Genomic DNA, 17,860 nt, shown 5'->3' with positions numbered 1-17,860 from the left:
ATTTGTATTGAGATAGCCCTAAACGATGTGGTGAGGTCTCCTCTTATGTAAGTGTGGGTTAATTGTCAACTTGACATTTAATAAGTACATCATTAATGGAAATGGACAGAATGACGACATTAAAAACAAATATAAATGTTATGGATTTAAATTAATAATTTTTTAAATATTATGAGCAAAATTATTTCAATACTAAAAGATTTAGTTTGTACTTCAATCTTTTTTTCCTCGAGCTAACTGAAACTTATTATTTTTTCTTTGTTTAAATGTTATATCGGGAAAATAATCAAAACACATTATAGATGGCATGAAATTATATGATATTAGCTTGTTGAAAAAACAATAGGGCAACCCACATAGTCCTCATTTTATATGTATTTTTTATATTTGTTGATACAATTCATAACTATTACTAAACCCTACAATAGTAACAATTCCATTGCCACTAAGCTTGGTTTCTCTATAGTAGTAATCACTTTAACCAAGGATAGCTCTCAGACCATCAATCACTCCAATCCTTTAAATACTAGATCTTTGAATGAATTCAACATGTGCAATCTCTTTTTTATTTAAAAAAAAAAAACCATGTGAAATCTATTTCACTCTTATAGGGAAGACAAACAATATTAAAAAATTAAAATTAAAAAATTGAGAGAGAATTTGTAATTGCCTACTTTTGTGCTAGAAGATCAAGGAAAAAAAAAAAAAAAACCCCAATTTGTATCACACTTATCTATTCTATTCTATTCTAGGCGACTAGACAGTACACCTCCAATAATATTCAAGTCTTCAAGACCCTTCCAGCCACAAACAACATCAATTAGTAGTAGTACTAAGGTAGTACTTTATACTTTACATTATACTTCGGAAAAACTAGGGTTTTTCAGTTCTCTACTTTTCCCTCCAACTCTCTCTCTCTATCTCTCTTTCGAGATCGGCTATTCTCAGCTAATGCAATAGCTTCTTCCTCTCTTCATCAGGTTCTCACTGTTGTTCCTTACTCTTTTTTTCTTTCCTTCCAGTTATTCTCTGTTTGGTTTATAAGAAAAAAGCCAAGGAAGAAAAAAAAAAAGTGAAATTTTCATTTCCTTGCATTATGTTTTCCTGCGAATTCTCGGGAATCAAATAAGGGGGAGCTACCCTTGGTTTCTTAGATTGAGAATTGATAAAAAGATTAGATTTTGAATCTTGCGGAGTTGTGTTGTTTTGGATTTTTTTCTGTAAAAAGCTGACTTGGGCTATTGGATCAGGGTTAATTTGTTTGGAAGTGTTTATTTTCCAAGGTCCCAAATAAAAAAAAATCCAAGCTTTAATTTTTTTTTTTTGGGTATGTGTATCTATATTTGTAGCTGATTCTTGGCGCATTAGTGCACAATTTATGTTGAGTTTGAATTAGTTTTGATCAGTGTTTTGTTAGTGTATGAGAATTGTGTCATGCAGATTAAATTTGGGCACCAATTTTGGTTTTCTTTAAATTATAAAAATTTGACCGTTTTATGTGCATTTATACGATTTTTTGGATTTTTGTAAATTATGGATTTCAGCCTACATTAAGTTTCACTTTTAGTACGTTTTAAAATGCAAGTGTATTGAGAACTATTTAATCAGAACTTCTTGTGAGGAAAGTGCTTTAGTGTAAGGGCTTTGGTTTGTGTTTGGCACATTTATCATGTCGTGTCTGGTCTAATGCAGTTATTTATCATAGGTTTTGGTATACTTTTTTTCATAGTTAGCATTCCCGGGTAGCTTGATTTCGTTTGTTCATTGCAGTTTTGTTATTGAGATAATTTGCGTTTATTAGATTCGACATTAAATAGAGACCTTTTGTGTGTGTGTGTGTGCCAATTAAAAAATGGAAAGAAGGGTGTGGGTTATTAAGTTCTTCACATTGGTTGTTATACGATTGCACAGTAAATTTTTGCAACACCAAATGCTCGGGGTAAACTTGTTTCCTGAATATATGTTACTTTCTAGCTTGTGCCCTGAAGAATGCTAGCTTTCTTAGGAGTCAACTTTATGATGCTAACTTTCCTTAGACAGTAATTTCTTTTTCTTTGAAATTTTTTCGTGTATGTACTTAAAAGAGGAAGTTTGGTTGCTCACATATATGGTATGTACCATTTTTATTAGTCCAAGTTCATACGGGCAAGTTAATTAGGGAAGGTTAATTGCGGCTACCATGTTGGGCTTTAATAATATTAAATTGGTAATTGATGGACTTTTTATATCTATTCTAAAATGTTATTTGTCACTCCAGTACTCCCTGGCACATAGAGAAATGCAAAATACGCAGCTAATTTACTGGTTCTTATTTTTCTAATAAAGCAGGTCAAAGTAAAACATTGTAAAAAGAGGATAATAGGATGTTCAATGAATCTTTTTATCTACTAACATTCAATCTGACTTCTTGTAGAAACAAAAGGTTATGCCCAGTATGGAAACTGAAAATTCTAGTATTTCGCGTGCCGAAGAAATCAAAGTCCTAGCAAATGAAGCATTCCAAGGTAATGTTTCTGCAAGCTGTTTCTTAGGTAAATTCCTTATATGCACGTGTTGAGTGTTATCCTCCCCCCCAAAAAAAAAAAAAAAAAAAAAGTGGGTGTGTTTCTGTTAAAGCATTGCACCATCCTCTTGATATCTTCATTTTAATAAAATATAATATCAAGGAAATCTAAAATTTTCAAATTGGATTCAAATTTGAAGAGCAGTCTCTTTAGCATTGCCTAAATATGGTTTACTGAATTTCCGGCAAGTAAACTGAATACAATAACTCCTGGGAAAGGTATTTTAGGTTACCTATTTTCTTTCCCTGGTGAACACTCTTTTTTGCATAATTTTTCTTTAATCAGTGTTGTGTTTGTCAAGGACAGTTTGCTACCTTTATCATGCTGTTTTCTGGGCTAATCATATCACTTCACTTTTCAGCCCGCAAATATGCACAAGCTATTGATTTGTATACGCAAGCAATTGAATTGAACAGTCAGAATGCTGTATACTGGGCCAATCGTGCATTTGCACACATTAAACGGGAGGAATATGGTAGTGCCATACAGGATGCTTCAAAGGCTGTCGAAGTTGATCCGAAATATTCAAAGGCATGTTTGTGATCCTAAATCATATGTAATAACTGTGCAATTTAAATTTATTATTTTTTTTTAATGGTTATCTGCTCTTAACAGGGCTATTACAGGCGAGGAACGGCTTATCTTGCCATGGGGAAATTCAAAGAAGCACTTAAGGATTTTCAGCAGGTATTTTGTTTGCAGTGGTTGGCTTCAATGCGTTTCCTCTCCTTTTTTTTCTCTTTTTTGGTTGACAAGTATGGAGATAATCATTTCAATATTTCCCTGATAAATATTTGAAAGATTTTTGGATTATCTTGTAAAATATTTAATGCAACTCTATTGCCTCTAAATCTGACACATATTATTGATTTTTTAAATTAAATTTGATACATTTGTGCTCCATTTTTTGAAAGTAGTTAAGTTTCTTTCTATCTTGAATATTGTACAAGAAGTTGAGCACCTTTTGCATCCTTGTGTTTGTCACCAATGTAGTTTCTTACTCAATGCAACACGATTCTGTCAGTCTAAACATGGTTTGTATCAATATCAAATATTTCTACTCTCAGTTCTTTGAGCTATGTATAACAACACTACAAATCACTCCATCCCCTCTATTAGTGCTTGAATCATTGAAGAATTGAGTTACTGTGGTTATTTGTGTTAAATCTATATAAGTACGGGTTGACCTAACAATTCCTTGTCATTTTTTATTCATATTAAAAATTTCCTCTGTCCAACAACCAGTTTTTTTCCTGGAATGATATCTATAAGTCTTAACAATTTTTTGGTAAGTAATCTAAAATTTCACTGATGTAGAAACAGCAGGCTTCACCCTATATACAGGATGTGTTTTTTTTATAAGTTAGTATACAGAATGTTTACTAGAGAGAAACCAAAAAACTAGTTGAACATTGAAATATTCTTTTCTGTATAACTCCTTATTTCATAGTTGAAATGTTTTCATTTGGTACTTTTCAACATCAACATCAGGAAATTTTGCTAAACAATACTCGGACAAAGCTTCAATGCATTTATTGTTTCTTATAATTATTTTTGATAAGTTATAGAATTTCATTAAGAGGCACAAAATAAAGTGCTAGGAGTGCATTTTGCAAAGAACACACTTATAATGGGATGTAGTATATGTTTATGTGTTTGTGCAAATATTTAATAATTTTTCATCAATTTTGAAGCTTGTGTGCATCAATATATTGTCACTCCTTTCTTTCCCAAGAAGGAAAAAATTTTGGTAAAGGAGAAAGCATATCCAAAAAGGGAGGTTTTCTTTTCAGAAATGCATGTTTCTCCAAGTTGCTGATCTGCATTCAGCCCAATAGCACAGCCCACTTAAATCCTTGAGGCGGCTAAGGCCCTCCTTAATCCTTATATTGTTTTTGTTAGGATCTAGAGGGAGAAATTAGTGGTAGTGTGATTTCTGAGGATATTGCTACATCTGATTGCTAAGAAGCAATTTCCTACAAGTCCTTGCTAGTTGTTTTGAAAGCAGGGGGAAGAGGAAGGAGGGAAAATTTTCCCCTAGAAATGACCCAATTGATGGCAGCCAAATTGAGTAAGGAGCAGCAAAAGGTAGGCAATTAAGGATGGTGAAAAAAGCAAGTGGTGCTAGCTTGTCTGGTTAATGTCAAAGTGTAGTGGAGGAGATGAGGCATTCTATCTTCATTTTGAAATATTCTATATCATAGAGTTGTTAGCAATTCCCATGGTATGCCATTGGGCTTGTCATTCAAGGAATGAATGATTTGGAATCCAATGCTGGAATAATAGAAAATAAGTTGGTGGGATGGAAGAAAATATACTTGTCCAAGGGTGGGAGGTTGACCCTTCTAAAAAGTACATTGTCTAATACCAACTTATTTTCTATCACCGTTTACTATTCCAATGTATGTGGAAATAGATTGGAGAAGCTGTAGTGGGATTTTCTATGCGGAGGAATAACAGATGAATTTAAATTTTATGTGGTCCTTGCATCTTACTATGTCTGGGGTACATTGGGTGATGCTTGGGACGGTTGTAGATTTTCTTTTGGGTGGAGATGCTTATTGGGTAAACATCATAGTTCTTTTGTTTGTAATTGGAAGATGGTTCCTTTATGTGGAGGAGAGGAACAACAAAACTTTAAACGGACACACAGTTAAGAAGGTGAAATCATTGATTGTTAGATATTTTTTTTAGTGGTCTTGCACTCTTCATAATTCATGTAATTCTTTGGGGGGAAAAGCTGTACATACATAAGCAAAAAAGCTCGTATTTATTTTTTTTTTTTTTAATTTTTATTGCGTAAATAATTAAGCAATGCAGTATTCTCACTCATCTCCTCTCTTCCCTTCCCTGCAAAAGAAAAAAAAAGAAAAAAAAAAGAGATAAAGTATTGACACATTTAAAAGCAAATTTCCAATCTAGGAACAATAATTATATGTAAGAATGGTGTTGATTTTCTTTGAAGCTATCATAGGTTTGAAAGTTAATGTTGGTATGAGTGAGATTGTGCCAGTAGGTGAGGTAGGTAACTTACATGCTCTAGCTTGTGTGTTATACTGTTATGTTGTAGGGTAGGAAATCTACCTATGAATTACTTGGGTATGCCTCTTGGGGCACATTACAAGGATCTCTCGATATGGAATTCAATTTTAGAAAAAATGGAAAGGAGACTTTTGGGGTGGAAACAGTTATATTGCTCTAAGGGCGGCAGACTTACTTTGTTAAAGAGTACTCTTTCGAGTCTTCCTATATATTTATTATCACTGTTCACTATTCCTCAAGCTGTAGTAGTCAGATTGGAGAAGATACAAAGGAATTTCCTTTGTGGGACTTCTAATGAGGTCTTTAAATATTCATTAGTTGCGTGGGAGAAAGTTTGTTTACCGATGGAGGAAGGTGGTTTGGGGATAAGGAGGGTGGGGTTGTTTAATCAAGCCTTGCTTGGTAAGTGGTTATGGCGCTTTGGGAAAGAAGTTCACAGGTTATGGCGTCAGGTTATAGCAACCAAATATGGAGTGGATAGTGGGGGTTGGTGTATTAGGGATGTTCGAGGGACCCATGGCTGTGGAATGTGGAAGAATATTAGAGCAGGAGCTGAGAGTTTCTTTAGACATGTGGAGTATGCTGTGGGGGAAGGCCATCATATTCATTTTTTGGTTTTGGAATGACCCTTGGAGTGGGCCTATCCCTCTAAAGGATCTCTATCCAGATCTGTTTGCTTGTGCTGTTTCCAAAGAAGCTTGGATTTCTGATTTGGTTGTTTCTAATTTAGAAGGGGGTAATAGAAGCTGTAATTTATAGTTCCGTTGAGCTTTTCATAAAGGGAGGTAGAGAGAATGCTCTCTGCTTAAGCATCATTATTCTAATATGCCAAGTGGGGAGGGGAGATGATATGTTGACTTGGAAGTTGAATCGGTCTGATGTCTTTGATGTTCGCTCTTATTATAACTTGCTAGCTGATCCGGATGGCTCTTCTTCTATCTCTTTTCCCTGGAAGTGCATTTGGAGTACAAAGGAACCTAAAATGGTGTCTTTCTTTTTATGGACAGCAGCTAGGGGTAGTATTCTTACCATTGATAATCTGGTTCTTAGGCGTTTACCACTGGTTAATTGGTTTTGCATGTGCTGGTGTGATGAGGAAACTGTGGATTATCTTCTTCTCCATTGTAAGTTTGCTTATGCCTTGTGGAGTGAAGTTTTTTTGATATTTGGAATCCAGTGGGTGATGCCGAAGACAGTAGCCTTCCTTCTTTTTGGCTGGTGGAATTAGCCGGGGAAGCATTCCTCTAATATTTGGAATATGGTTCTAGCTTGTTCGATGTGGTTAGTTTGGCGGGAGCATAATAATCATACTTTTGAAGATATTGTGAGATCAATAGATCTTTTGAAGCCTATAATAGTTGGGACTTTATTTCAGTGTGGTAAAATTTGGGGTTTTACACAATGTATTCCCATTTTTGAATTTCTTCTTTCTATTTGTATCTCTTCCTGAGGTACTTGTATTCGTTTTAAGTTCTGAGTGTTCACCATTTTGAACATGATGTCCTTTTTATGAAATAAATCTATGATTACCTATCAAAAAATAAAAAAAAGTTTTGGTAGAACAAACTGCTTTGAGAGGTAGGAGGTTTGCACTCTAGTCAACATAAACACACTAATAAATGTAACATTGCAGGATGAAATGCCAGACACCTTTTCTTTGGTCATCTACCCCGACGTCCAAAACATACATCCTTGACTTAAAAAGTTCTATATTAAAGGAGAACATTAAGTGAGTTTTAACTGAATACTTACCCTTCATTTTGTGAAATCTTATTGCAGCTTAGTGGTGTTTTGTGGCCTATAATAAATATACATATAGATCTTAGGTAAGGCTGTGTATATTATTTATGTATTTATTTTATTAGGAATCATGCCAAGAGCCTTATAGTTCAACTAGTTGGCATCTCTTGGTGTTTCCAATTTAGACATTATAATTTTTTTTAGGAACCATCTTTCTGTGTTAGTTTATCATAAAAAATGTAAAGAATGAATTTTTTTTTTCTGTATTTGCACATATGGTTGTTATTATATCATGTGTTTCCTGTTATGTAGATTTTTGTTTTTTTCAAAGATCAGTAAGTCGGCACCCGTAGGGAGGGGGGGTGGAGAAGACATTCAAACTAGTGACCTCTGTTCTTGAAGTGTGGTCCCTAGCTGATTGTGCTACCCTTCGGGGTGCAATCCATTGTTATTTTGTCATCTGATTTGTTTTCTTTTAATTCATTAAATCAATGGGCACATGCATTTCTGAAGTTACACAAAAATTAGTGTATAACACATTTTTCTTTCTCATTTCCATTTTTATTTACTCATAATGCAGTTCTATCGTCTTCTTTTTTGGGGGAAAATAAATGCAAGCTATCCAAGAACATACTTTCTTTAACAAATATTATTTGATGTACAAATATATATATATCTCACATCTTTCATTCATTCATTAAAATTAGGTCAAGAAATTATCTCCGAATGATCCTGATGCTGCCAGGAAATTGAAGGAATGTGAGAAAGCAGTGATGAAACTTAAATTTGAGGAAGCAATTTCTGTACCTGAGTCTGAAAGGCGTTCAATAGCCGATTCTATAGATTATCATTCCATAGGTATTTTTTTGATAGTATTTTCAGTATCTACGACTGCATGTGAATCATGGTCAATGGATTCTAAATTGTTTCCTAGTTCAGAACAATCACTGCTATATTGCTTTGAATCTTGATATGTATTTATGCCTATTGTTGCTGGATGAATGTGTAAATTTAAATACATTCTGTTAGAGGAGTAAATGAAATATGATCGTAGGAGCCTCATCTGTCTTATTCTCTTTGGTTGCAATATGAAAACTGTAGGCTTGGCTTGTTGCCTATTTAGGCGTCAGCTCCTAAAGAATGTATGCTGGCATTGGGTTTCAACACATCCCTTTTTTTCCCCATCTTTCCCGTTTTATTGTATTTCAAAATTTATTCAGAAATTTTAAATCTAGTTTTGATTCCTTGCATCAAATTTTATTTTGTAGCTAAGTCCACTGTTGCAAAATTACAGCTTTTATGCTGCAACCTATTTTAAAGCATATGTTATTGTGAATATTGTCTAAAACTTGTATTTGTTATACGCAAATGCTGATGCATTTCCAGAATAGTTTGGTTTGAGTACTTTAATAACAATGACTAATGAAGTAATTTTTGAATTATTTAGCAATTCTGCCATAGGTAAAATTTGCAAAATTACAGCTTTTATGTTGCAACCTATTTCAAAGCATATGTTATTGTGAATATTGTCTAAAACTTGCATTTGTTATACACAAATGCTGAAGCATTTCCAGTATTGTTTGTTTTGAGTTCATTGACTGATAAAATAGTTTTTGAATTATTTAGCCATTCTGTCATAGGTAAAATTTTATTATGTTGATGTAAAAAATGAACATATGCAAGTATTTGATGGTTTTAAAAAATTATTTTGGAAACTTTAGGAAGGGTGACATTTGACACATGAATATTTATTGGAGCAGTCAGAAGGCATTAGAATTGGTAAAAGTCCACTTAGTGAAGCTAAAAATATGGCATAGTGCTGTATTTTAAAAAGTAAACAAATATGGTGCAAGTTTTGGGTTACACATGTATAATCTAGAAGTTCGGTTGCTGTAGCAATTCTGAACCTTAAAGATGGAGATTGTATAGAAAATAATTCCTATAAAAGGGTATTTCTGGCAGCAAATATCTGTAATATACTGCAGGGGTTTTGCACTTTCAATAGCTTGAACTTAGGCTAAATATGAGGATTTAGACTCCCACCTATTTTCACTTTAGAGACGATAGTGGCCTTATTGCTAGGCTTGCTTAATTAATATTAATCTATTCATTTTTATAATTTATAGGTTAAAATCTAAGGTCAATTAGTATTAATTATTACTATTTTATATATCATTATAGGAACAGGCCCCAATTCATCATCAGTGCCCACCGAAGTGGCTGTAGCAGCAGTGGCAGTAGCAGTTGTGGCAGTAGTGATGATGATAGTGGGAACAGCAGCAGCCATAGTGGTAGCAATAATTTTAGTGGTGGTGCTGGTGGTCCTAGGGGCACGTTGGTGGGGTGGCTGCGGTGGTGGTGTCTTTCATAAGGGTCAAGTATATGACCTAGGTCTGAGCTCACGGTCAATAAAATATTAAAGAATGACCATCAGTCATTCTCATGATTTGAATTCAGAAAAAAATTTACTACTAGCACCTAGATTTTTTTATTTTTTGCAATTGATAGATTCATCCATTTTTTAAGGGTATTTCCTTGAGAATATTTTTTCAAGTATCATGCAGTTTCATAATTCAAAGGGTGAAAAAGGGGACTTATAAAAAAAAATTGGTGAATAAGGGGGAAAATATTGCCTTGAGATATTACATTTAATGCCTCCCTTATATGTCCATGACTTTAGGCACCAAATGGGGTTTTGCCTTTTCTACTGGCATGATACTTCCCCTAGAGTAAGAGGATTAGTGGAGCCTTAGTTTCATTGCGTATTTTGCAATAGGCTATTTACAGGGTATTGTAATTTATGTTGTGTCTAATGAGACATGGTTGACAACCCCAAGGGGTAGCTCAATTGGCTTGTGAGCACCTCTAGTGAAATGGACGTCATTAGTTTGAATCTCCCCTTCCCACTACCATTGGGGCCAAAACTAATAAGAAAAAGTCATGGTTGACAGTAATTTTATTAGAATTAGACTTAAATGGTTTTACATAAAAGGATTTGTGTAGCTGATCCAAGCTGTTGGGATTGAAATTAGGCTTTTTGTGTTAGAGTTGACAGTAGATCTTAAACTTGTGATTTATAGTGAATTACTTTGGATTGTTCCTGATTGATAATAAAGACTGATTTTTGAAGAGTTTATTATCTTGATCATAGTTGTGTTTATCTCTCAGGCCTAATGAAATTTCCTTTTGATTTCTAATCTAGATGTGGAACCACAGTATTCTGGTGCAAGAATAGATGGAGATGTAGTTACCTTGGATTTTGTGAAGAAAATGATGGATGATTTTAAGAATCAAAAGTGCATACATAAACGGTATGTCTATCAAGCGTGATTGTCAGTGTTGTAAATGTGGTTAAAAAATTATCACTCTGATCTCTTGATTTTGAAATCTTGGTGTTGACAATGTAGATACGCATTCCAGATTGTCTTGCAAATGAGAGATATGTTGCGAGCCTTGCCTTCTCTTGTTGATATAAATGTTCCTGATGGTAATCATTTCACTGTTTGTGGCGATGTTCATGGTCAGGTAATTACATTACCTTCGTATCTTTAAAATACTTGAATGGGTGCTTGGTGTTGTTTTAACTTCTAATTTAAATGTGCTTGGTTTTGAGTTAATTTTGAATATGCTATTCTTTAGAAGAAAGGAGAAATGGTATCGGGTATATTTTAGATGATAGAGAATAAGAGTGCACTGCTAGGTAATACAACAGCTGTGTATAAATGGGTAGGTTCAGATGGTCATGAAACCATAAGATGGGTACTGGTTGCTATTTATGCTTCAGAGCAAAATTAACTAGCAAAGCCAAACAGGACCTCCTGAACCGTCACTACATTGCCAACAATGTGATTCTCAATCTTTTTAAAGCTGAAGCAGTTGTCTTTGCTGCCATATCATATTCAACTTTTTTGGTTCTGGAGGTTTTATCAAATCAAACCTGGTTGTGGTACCTATTGACTGATTTAATTAAGAATTATGATATTATGCCTGATAAATCTAGTCCTTCGGGGAACCAATGAGCCATAGCTCAACTGGTACATCCTTTTTTTTGATAGGAAAGAGAGAATTTCAAACCTATGGTGTCCTCCGCTCCATGATGACTGCTCTCTATTTCTTGGATATCTCTATATTCCCAGTTACATTTCTTCTCTCTTTGTAAAGATTTCCAAATATAAAGTTGATGTTTAATATCTCTCTACTTCATCTAGACCCTAGTGGTGCTATTTATTGCATGAGATATAGGCTTTTCCCCCCCTATGTAGTTGTTACATCATATTGACATGCCTGATTATGTTATTGTCATTTTGTAAAAATCTGTCATGTCTTTCAATCCTTATGTTGTTTTTTATTTTTTTGGGGGTGGGGGAAGGGGGGTTGGTTCTATGGCACTAATTTATTGATTTATATCTTATAATGCCTGCAGTTCTATGATCTCTTAAATATTTTTGAGCTTAATGGGCTTCCCTCAGATGAGAATCCATATCTATTCAACGGTGACTTTGTGGATAGGGGATCGTTTTCGCTGGAGGTTATACTCACTTTGTTTGCATTTAAGTGCATGTCGCCAGCAGGTGAATTTTATTTGTTCTTGATATATTTTTGCACTTCTGGTGTGGTCATTTTACTTATGTAAGCAATTTTTGTAGAATCATATCTATCTTGGCCACTGCTGTTTAAGTCATGCAGGAAATCTACTTTTTACATGTTTGTGTCCTAATTTTTAATTGTTTCCTTTAAAGATAATTTTTCTTGCTCTTTGCTATTCTAATTATGTTCTGTTTGTTTCAGTGGAATTATTATTATTATTATTATTATTTTTTTAGGTGCATTTTCTGGTGTTTGGTACAACGGAAAATAAGTTGCAACACAAAAAACAATATTGGAGACATGAAACTTTGGGCAAGAGTGATTGAACATAAGTTAGGATACAAAGCTACAATTTCAGAAAACCAATTTATATTTTTTTTTATGCTAGAGTGATTTTCCATGTAAGCTATTTCTATACTTAGACATCTAACGGAAATATATAGAGAAACTATAAAAATTCACATATTTTTTTGACATAGAAAAAGTGTATGGGTGGGGTACTCAAGAGGTTATGTGGTAGTTCTTAGAAAAGAAATGAGTTCCTCAAAGGCATCTTAAGGATACATATGACTGTAAGTAGTGTGAGAGCAAGTGGGGGCATCACAAGTGGGTTTCCTATGTTTTCATCGAGGATCAACATTAAGTTTATATCTCTTTGCCCTGGTTATGGATGAGTTCATTTCTTTTTGGGAACCTATAAAAAAGTGGATGAAATGAGACGTTAAGTTTTGGTCAAGTTAGACATTTGGAGAGAGATGCTGTGAATCTTTAAGGCTGTTGGCTAAGTAGGACCAAATTATAGAACATGGAGTGTAAGTTTAGTAAAAATACGAACGAAAATGAGGGGGTTGTAAGATTTGATACTTAAGAAATACCAAAAAGTAAGTGAGTTTGATATCTTGGATCAATAAATTATAAGGATAAAGAGATTGAAAAGGATGTGAATCATAAGATAAATGCAGTGTGAATGAAGTGGAGAAGTTATTAGGAGTATTATGTGATCGTAGTATACCTATTAAGTTAAGGACAAAAGAGCTATGGTGCTAAATGTTAGGCTATTAACAAGCAACATGTTAATAAAATAGGTGTAGCTAAAGTGAGAATGTTACAATAGATAAGTAAAAACACAAGGAAACATAGAATTCAAAATGAAGAAATTCATTTAGAGATAAAGGTGGCCCCTATTGATGAAAAGATGGAGAGTCACTTGATATGGTTTGATCATGTGCAAATGAGACCTATTAATGCACCAATGGGGAAGTGTGAATTGATTTCAAGTTGAGGAACAGAAAAGGTATAGGAAGAACTAAAATAAAGTTAGTAGAAATAGTAAAAAATGGCATACCAATTCAAGAGGTGATAAAGAGAGTATGATTTTGAATAGGGTAGAATGGTGAAAAAAGAATATATTTCACTGATCCTAATTAGTTTGCAAATCAACAGAAAATGTTTTGTGATCAATAGAAAACAAGACCAATAGAGCAGAAAACGTTTTCTGGAACATTGATTGCTTAACAGATCACTAACCGCCACAAAAACTTTCCTAATAATTTCTCTCTCGTCGTTTCCTTTCTCTTCACAAACCAACTGGTGATTTTTATCCAATTCCAATTGATCTATTTTGTTCAAAGCAGTTACTTTCTCTTATTTATTTATTTATTTATTTTGCATAGATTCTGAATTTGGGGTATACTTCCCCAAGCCCCCAAATGACCCAAAACTAAGAAGTATTTTCCTATTTGGGATCTATTTTTGTGAAAAAGCTTTTGTTCTTATAATTTTTTTGAATTATAAGAAATTTTAATGGTTTTCCATGCAACCTAAACAACAGAAATGAATTTCTAGCTTATTTTCAAGGTTGTGACCAACAACAGGCAAACAGGTCAATTTTCAATTTTCTAGAAAATGTATTATAGAAAACAAAGTCTTTAAAAAAAAAAAAAAAAAAAAAAAATCCCATTGAAACAAACAGCATAGATATTATATGGTTTTGGATCTGAACTAATACAGCTCTTTCCACATCTGTTTCTAGAATGTACTTGATGTGGGAGGCTCAAAGCAAAAATTATGTTAATTTAGTTTTATTTTATTTTGCAATACAATTGCATTTTTATTGGCCAATTCTAGTTTTATTTTAAATCCTAGTAGTTTATTAGGTTATTAGTATTTTAATTTCTAGAAGCAAAGTTATTTTTAGTAATAAGTCATTATGGTTTCAATGACAATTAGAATTAGGGTTGGTACTGACTCCAAGCAAGCCTTGGTGCTAACTCCTAAGTTTTATCTTTATTTTTCATGTTCGTTAATTTTATTGTTGAATTGTTTTGGCTTGTCCTATGTCAGTACTGCTGCTTCATTTCTTCATTAAATATAGTGTTAGCAACCTTCAATTCAGTTTGATAATCTTTTAACCTTTTCGTTTTATGTTGTCAGCCATATATCTCGCAAGAGGAAATCACGAGAGCAAGAGCATGAACAAGATATATGGTTTTGAGGGTGAGGTCAAGTCCAAGTTGAGTGATACATTTGTGGAACTATTTGCAGAAGTGTTCTGTTGTTTGCCATTGGCACACGTGATAAATGAGAAGGTATTTGTAGTTCATGGAGGTCTCTTTAGTGTTGATGGGGTGAAACTTTCTGACATAAGAGCAATTGACCGGTTTTGTGAACCGCCCGAGGAAGGTAAATTGGGCTTCAGCCCCCCGTCCTCCCTTGTTCTCTTCAAATGACTTTTTACATTGCTTTTAACAAGGTGAAGTTAGAGCTTTTGAGATATGTGATTGTAAGCCGCCTTATTAATTTGGATGGATGGGGCTTATAGTACTTATCTGGATTTCATCAGGTTTAATGTGTGAATTGCTATGGAGTGATCCACAACCCAACCCTGGAAGAGGTCCTAGCAAGCGAGGTGTTGGTCTTTCTTTTGGTGGAGATGTGACGAAAAGGTTTCTGCAGGAAAATAATTTAGGTAAGTTGGTCTCAAGTGATTTTTTTTTCCTTCTCTTCTAATGTTCTCAAGTCGGTGAATTCACACTTTACTCGATTGACAGATTTGGTTGTGAGATCTCATGAAGTAAAGGATGAGGGTTATGAGATCGAGCATGATGGCAAACTTATAACTGTATTTTCTGCTCCAAATTACTGTGACCAGGTACGTTATTCATGGCTGATCCTTTTTTACTGTGATCAATTGTTTTATGTAGTTCACTTTTATTTGTAATGTAAGCGAGTAGCATATTCTTTTGGAAATTGAAGAATCTGATACTTTTGATTGCTTGTGTTATTTATTTTAAAATTCTGTGATTGGTTATAAAATAATGAAGTAATGCCTATGTGTCTTCAGGATATCTGGATATAGTGCCAAAGTTGATGTATAACGTTGGTCTGTAATTTGTGTTTTGCAGATGGGTAACAAGGGTGCCTTTATTCGTTTTGAAGCACCTGATTTGAAGCCGAACATTGTTACATTCTCAGCAGTTGTCAGTAGCTACTGTTTCAAATAACTGCTGTTTACTTTTATATTTTTCTTTTTCTTTTATCTTTTGTTATAATATGCTCCTCTGTGTGTGTGGAGGCTTTTTTTTCGATGTTTTTCAATGGTAATCTGATATTAGTTTTTTCCCCCCTCCCTGTTATTAATCAATTTGCAGCCACACCCTGATGTCAAGCCAATGGCATATGCAAACAACTTCCTGCGGATGTTTTCATAATTTTTGCAGCTGACTGGAATGGCCAATGGTATATTCTTTTCTTTTCAATAGCTTTAGGTGATGTGGGCCAGAGAAGAGGCAAAACATGTTGAAAAAAGCAGTTTTTATGTTGTGATGATTTTTTGGAGAACAAATTTTCCCCCCTTTTCTCCTTGTACTTCTCATCAATGGCAAGAATGTTTCGAGGTACATGGTTTCATGTTTTTCCCTAGTGTTGACCCTGAAAGGTCAGTCTAGATGAAAACTCACTTTGCTTGCTTGAATAACTCTTCTAAGTAAAATGTATGGCCATTTTCTTTCTGTATCTCTAAGTGCAAAGTTCTTTCCAAATAAAGTTGCTTTCTCCTTACAATTATTTGATAATGAATGCGTGCATTATCCTTGGTTGGTTTTACTGGTCCTCATATTTAAAGGACAACCACAACATTATTATTATGAGAGTAGACGTCTGCATGGTCCAGAAAAATTGGTTATTGTTCTTGTTTGCTCTTGCTACATCTACATCTTGTTATTGGTTCTAAAATATAAAAAAGTTATTGTTCCCTATGGTGCTATGTAAATTATTATTTTGTGATGTATTCTGATTTGGTCATATTATGAGCTTGTAAAGAACATTCTTGTATTTGTCAAGAGCCTTATAGTTTAGTTGCACTGTCAACCATATCAAATGATAAAAAAAAGAAAAAAAGAAAGAACATTGTAATTGGTAGTACTGTGAGAGTCTGAAGGGCAACCGTGGTCCTTGTTAATTGAAATTGTTTTAGTACATGCGAAATCCTTTTTTAAGAAACTATAGTATGAGTTAACATTAGTCCACTAATCCACATTGAAGTTGTCTCTTCATGTTGAAAAATTAAAATTTTACTCCAATGCTGGATGAGGCATAATTTGTAGAAATCATATTTGAGTTCTTCAATCAGACACAAGATAGAAACATTGATGTTAACGAGGAAATGAATTCCAAATCACCTAATAGGTTCATCATATCCATATCCTTCAAAAGCATAGCACGTAGATATGTCCAACAGCTCATGCAGATCCGTCTCCCTATGTATGGCCCCTTAAAATGCATTGTGGTCTGCAATGTTGCTGTTGCCAAAGGAATTGACGTCAATTTCTCTTCCAGGCCTGAATTTGGATCCTCCAAATACTTCATCTATCTATAGCAGTTCCCCCGATTCGCAAGGCCTAGTGTGGCTACTGCTAGCAAGTCATCAAAGGGTTCATAGATGTGTTACGCAAATTAAAATCTCTAAATATAGTTCTATTTGGGTTGTTTCAATAAAATTGTTTAAGGGTAAAGTTAGGCTCGGAAGGTGCTCAAAATGAGTGCTGATACCCAAAAAATTACAAGAAGTCCAGCTCGAGGAATCAAATCATGGGTCTTATGTGAATACAAAGGAGCCATGGTTCTATAAAGAAACTCTTGTAAAAATAGGTTGAAGAACCATGAAGAATGGGTTTAAAGCCCATCAATAAAGAAAAAGAGAAAATGACATTGAATAAGGTCCAAATGAACCAAGAAAAGGCATCGAAAGAGTCCTTGAAAGGGATCTCCAAAAAGCCTAGCAAAAAGGGAGGGTCAAGCCCAATGGGCCCACCATGAAAAAAACAGCCACAAGGGACCAAGTTTACTTGGTAGAAAAGTAAGAAGAGGGACGTCTGACGTTTCGAGGAACCACAACTAGAACGAAATTACAAAAGAAGAAAAAGATGCTTTGGGACTTCAGACTTCAAAGCCACTTTTCAGAAAAAAGAAATTAGTACGTGGAATTATTGTCAAGCCGAAAAAGAGAAAAAACATCTATGCCATTTTTTCAGAAAAAGTGGCTCAGCATGTGAAGTCATTATCAAGCCGAAAAAATCTTGAAGTGTCACTTTTCAGGCCTTGAAAAGAGAACCTTGGCTGATACATGGGAAGGCCAACATGAATATTCAAATTCATGGCAAAAAACCATGAATTAACCAGCAAGTTGAAGGCATCTTCGCCCGAGGAACATGGTCATAATGTAAAAAGAATAAAAAAACAAAGAAGAGGAGATAAAACACTCTTAAAGCAACCCCTAAAGAAACCAATGTGTAAGATAGAGTAAATAAATGAGTTCTTCCATTGTATCATCCTAGACATACAATGGAGATCCACTTTTTTTTTTTGGTGAGAATTAGTAGTGTTGGTTTGGTGGAAGGGGAGGAATATTTCTATTTGAGGCAATCCAT

The 17,860-nt window shown here is 34.3% G+C and overlaps 1 protein-coding gene across 2 annotated transcripts; it reads left to right on the top strand.

The window, feature by feature from the left end:
* Nucleotides 1–776: 776 nt before the first annotated feature.
* LOC115955751 (serine/threonine-protein phosphatase 5) lies at nucleotides 777–16,006 on the top strand. 2 transcript variants are annotated; one of them, XM_031074063.1, is made up of 14 exons: nucleotides 782–980; nucleotides 2,414–2,504; nucleotides 2,926–3,095; nucleotides 3,180–3,251; nucleotides 8,054–8,204; nucleotides 9,528–9,737; nucleotides 10,549–10,657; nucleotides 10,754–10,871; nucleotides 11,770–11,917; nucleotides 14,367–14,615; nucleotides 14,776–14,901; nucleotides 14,984–15,084; nucleotides 15,338–15,412; nucleotides 15,584–16,006. In XM_031074063.1, the coding sequence occupies exons 2-14, from the start codon at nucleotides 2,426–2,428 to the stop codon at nucleotides 15,641–15,643; spliced, it is 1,668 nt and encodes a 555-aa protein (XP_030929923.1). In that variant the 5' UTR covers nucleotides 782–980; nucleotides 2,414–2,425; the 3' UTR covers nucleotides 15,644–16,006. The 2 variants fall into 2 exon arrangements, with proteins under 2 accessions (XP_030929924.1, XP_030929923.1); XM_031074064.1 differs by lacking the exon at nucleotides 9,528–9,737 and having other exon boundaries at nucleotides 777–980.
* Nucleotides 16,007–17,860: the final 1,854 nt, after the last annotated feature.

Source organism: Quercus lobata, chromosome 8 (genome assembly GCF_001633185.2).
Source record: "Quercus lobata isolate SW786 chromosome 8, ValleyOak3.0 Primary Assembly, whole genome shotgun sequence".
NCBI classification, from domain to species: domain Eukaryota; kingdom Viridiplantae; phylum Streptophyta; class Magnoliopsida; order Fagales; family Fagaceae; genus Quercus; species Quercus lobata.
This window is presented reverse-complemented; position numbering and strand designations above follow the sequence as displayed.

Coding starts and splice junctions, on each gene's coding strand:
- LOC115955751 (XM_031074063.1), top strand. CDS start 2,426: ATGCCCAGTATGGAAACTGAAAATTCTAGTATTTCGCGTGCCGAAGAA. Junction 3,096..3,179: donor TTGATCCGAAATATTCAAAG/GCATGTTTGTGA, acceptor TGCTCTTAACAG/GGCTATTACAGGCGAGGAAC. Junction 10,872..11,769: donor GTGGCGATGTTCATGGTCAG/GTAATTACATTA, acceptor TAATGCCTGCAG/TTCTATGATCTCTTAAATAT.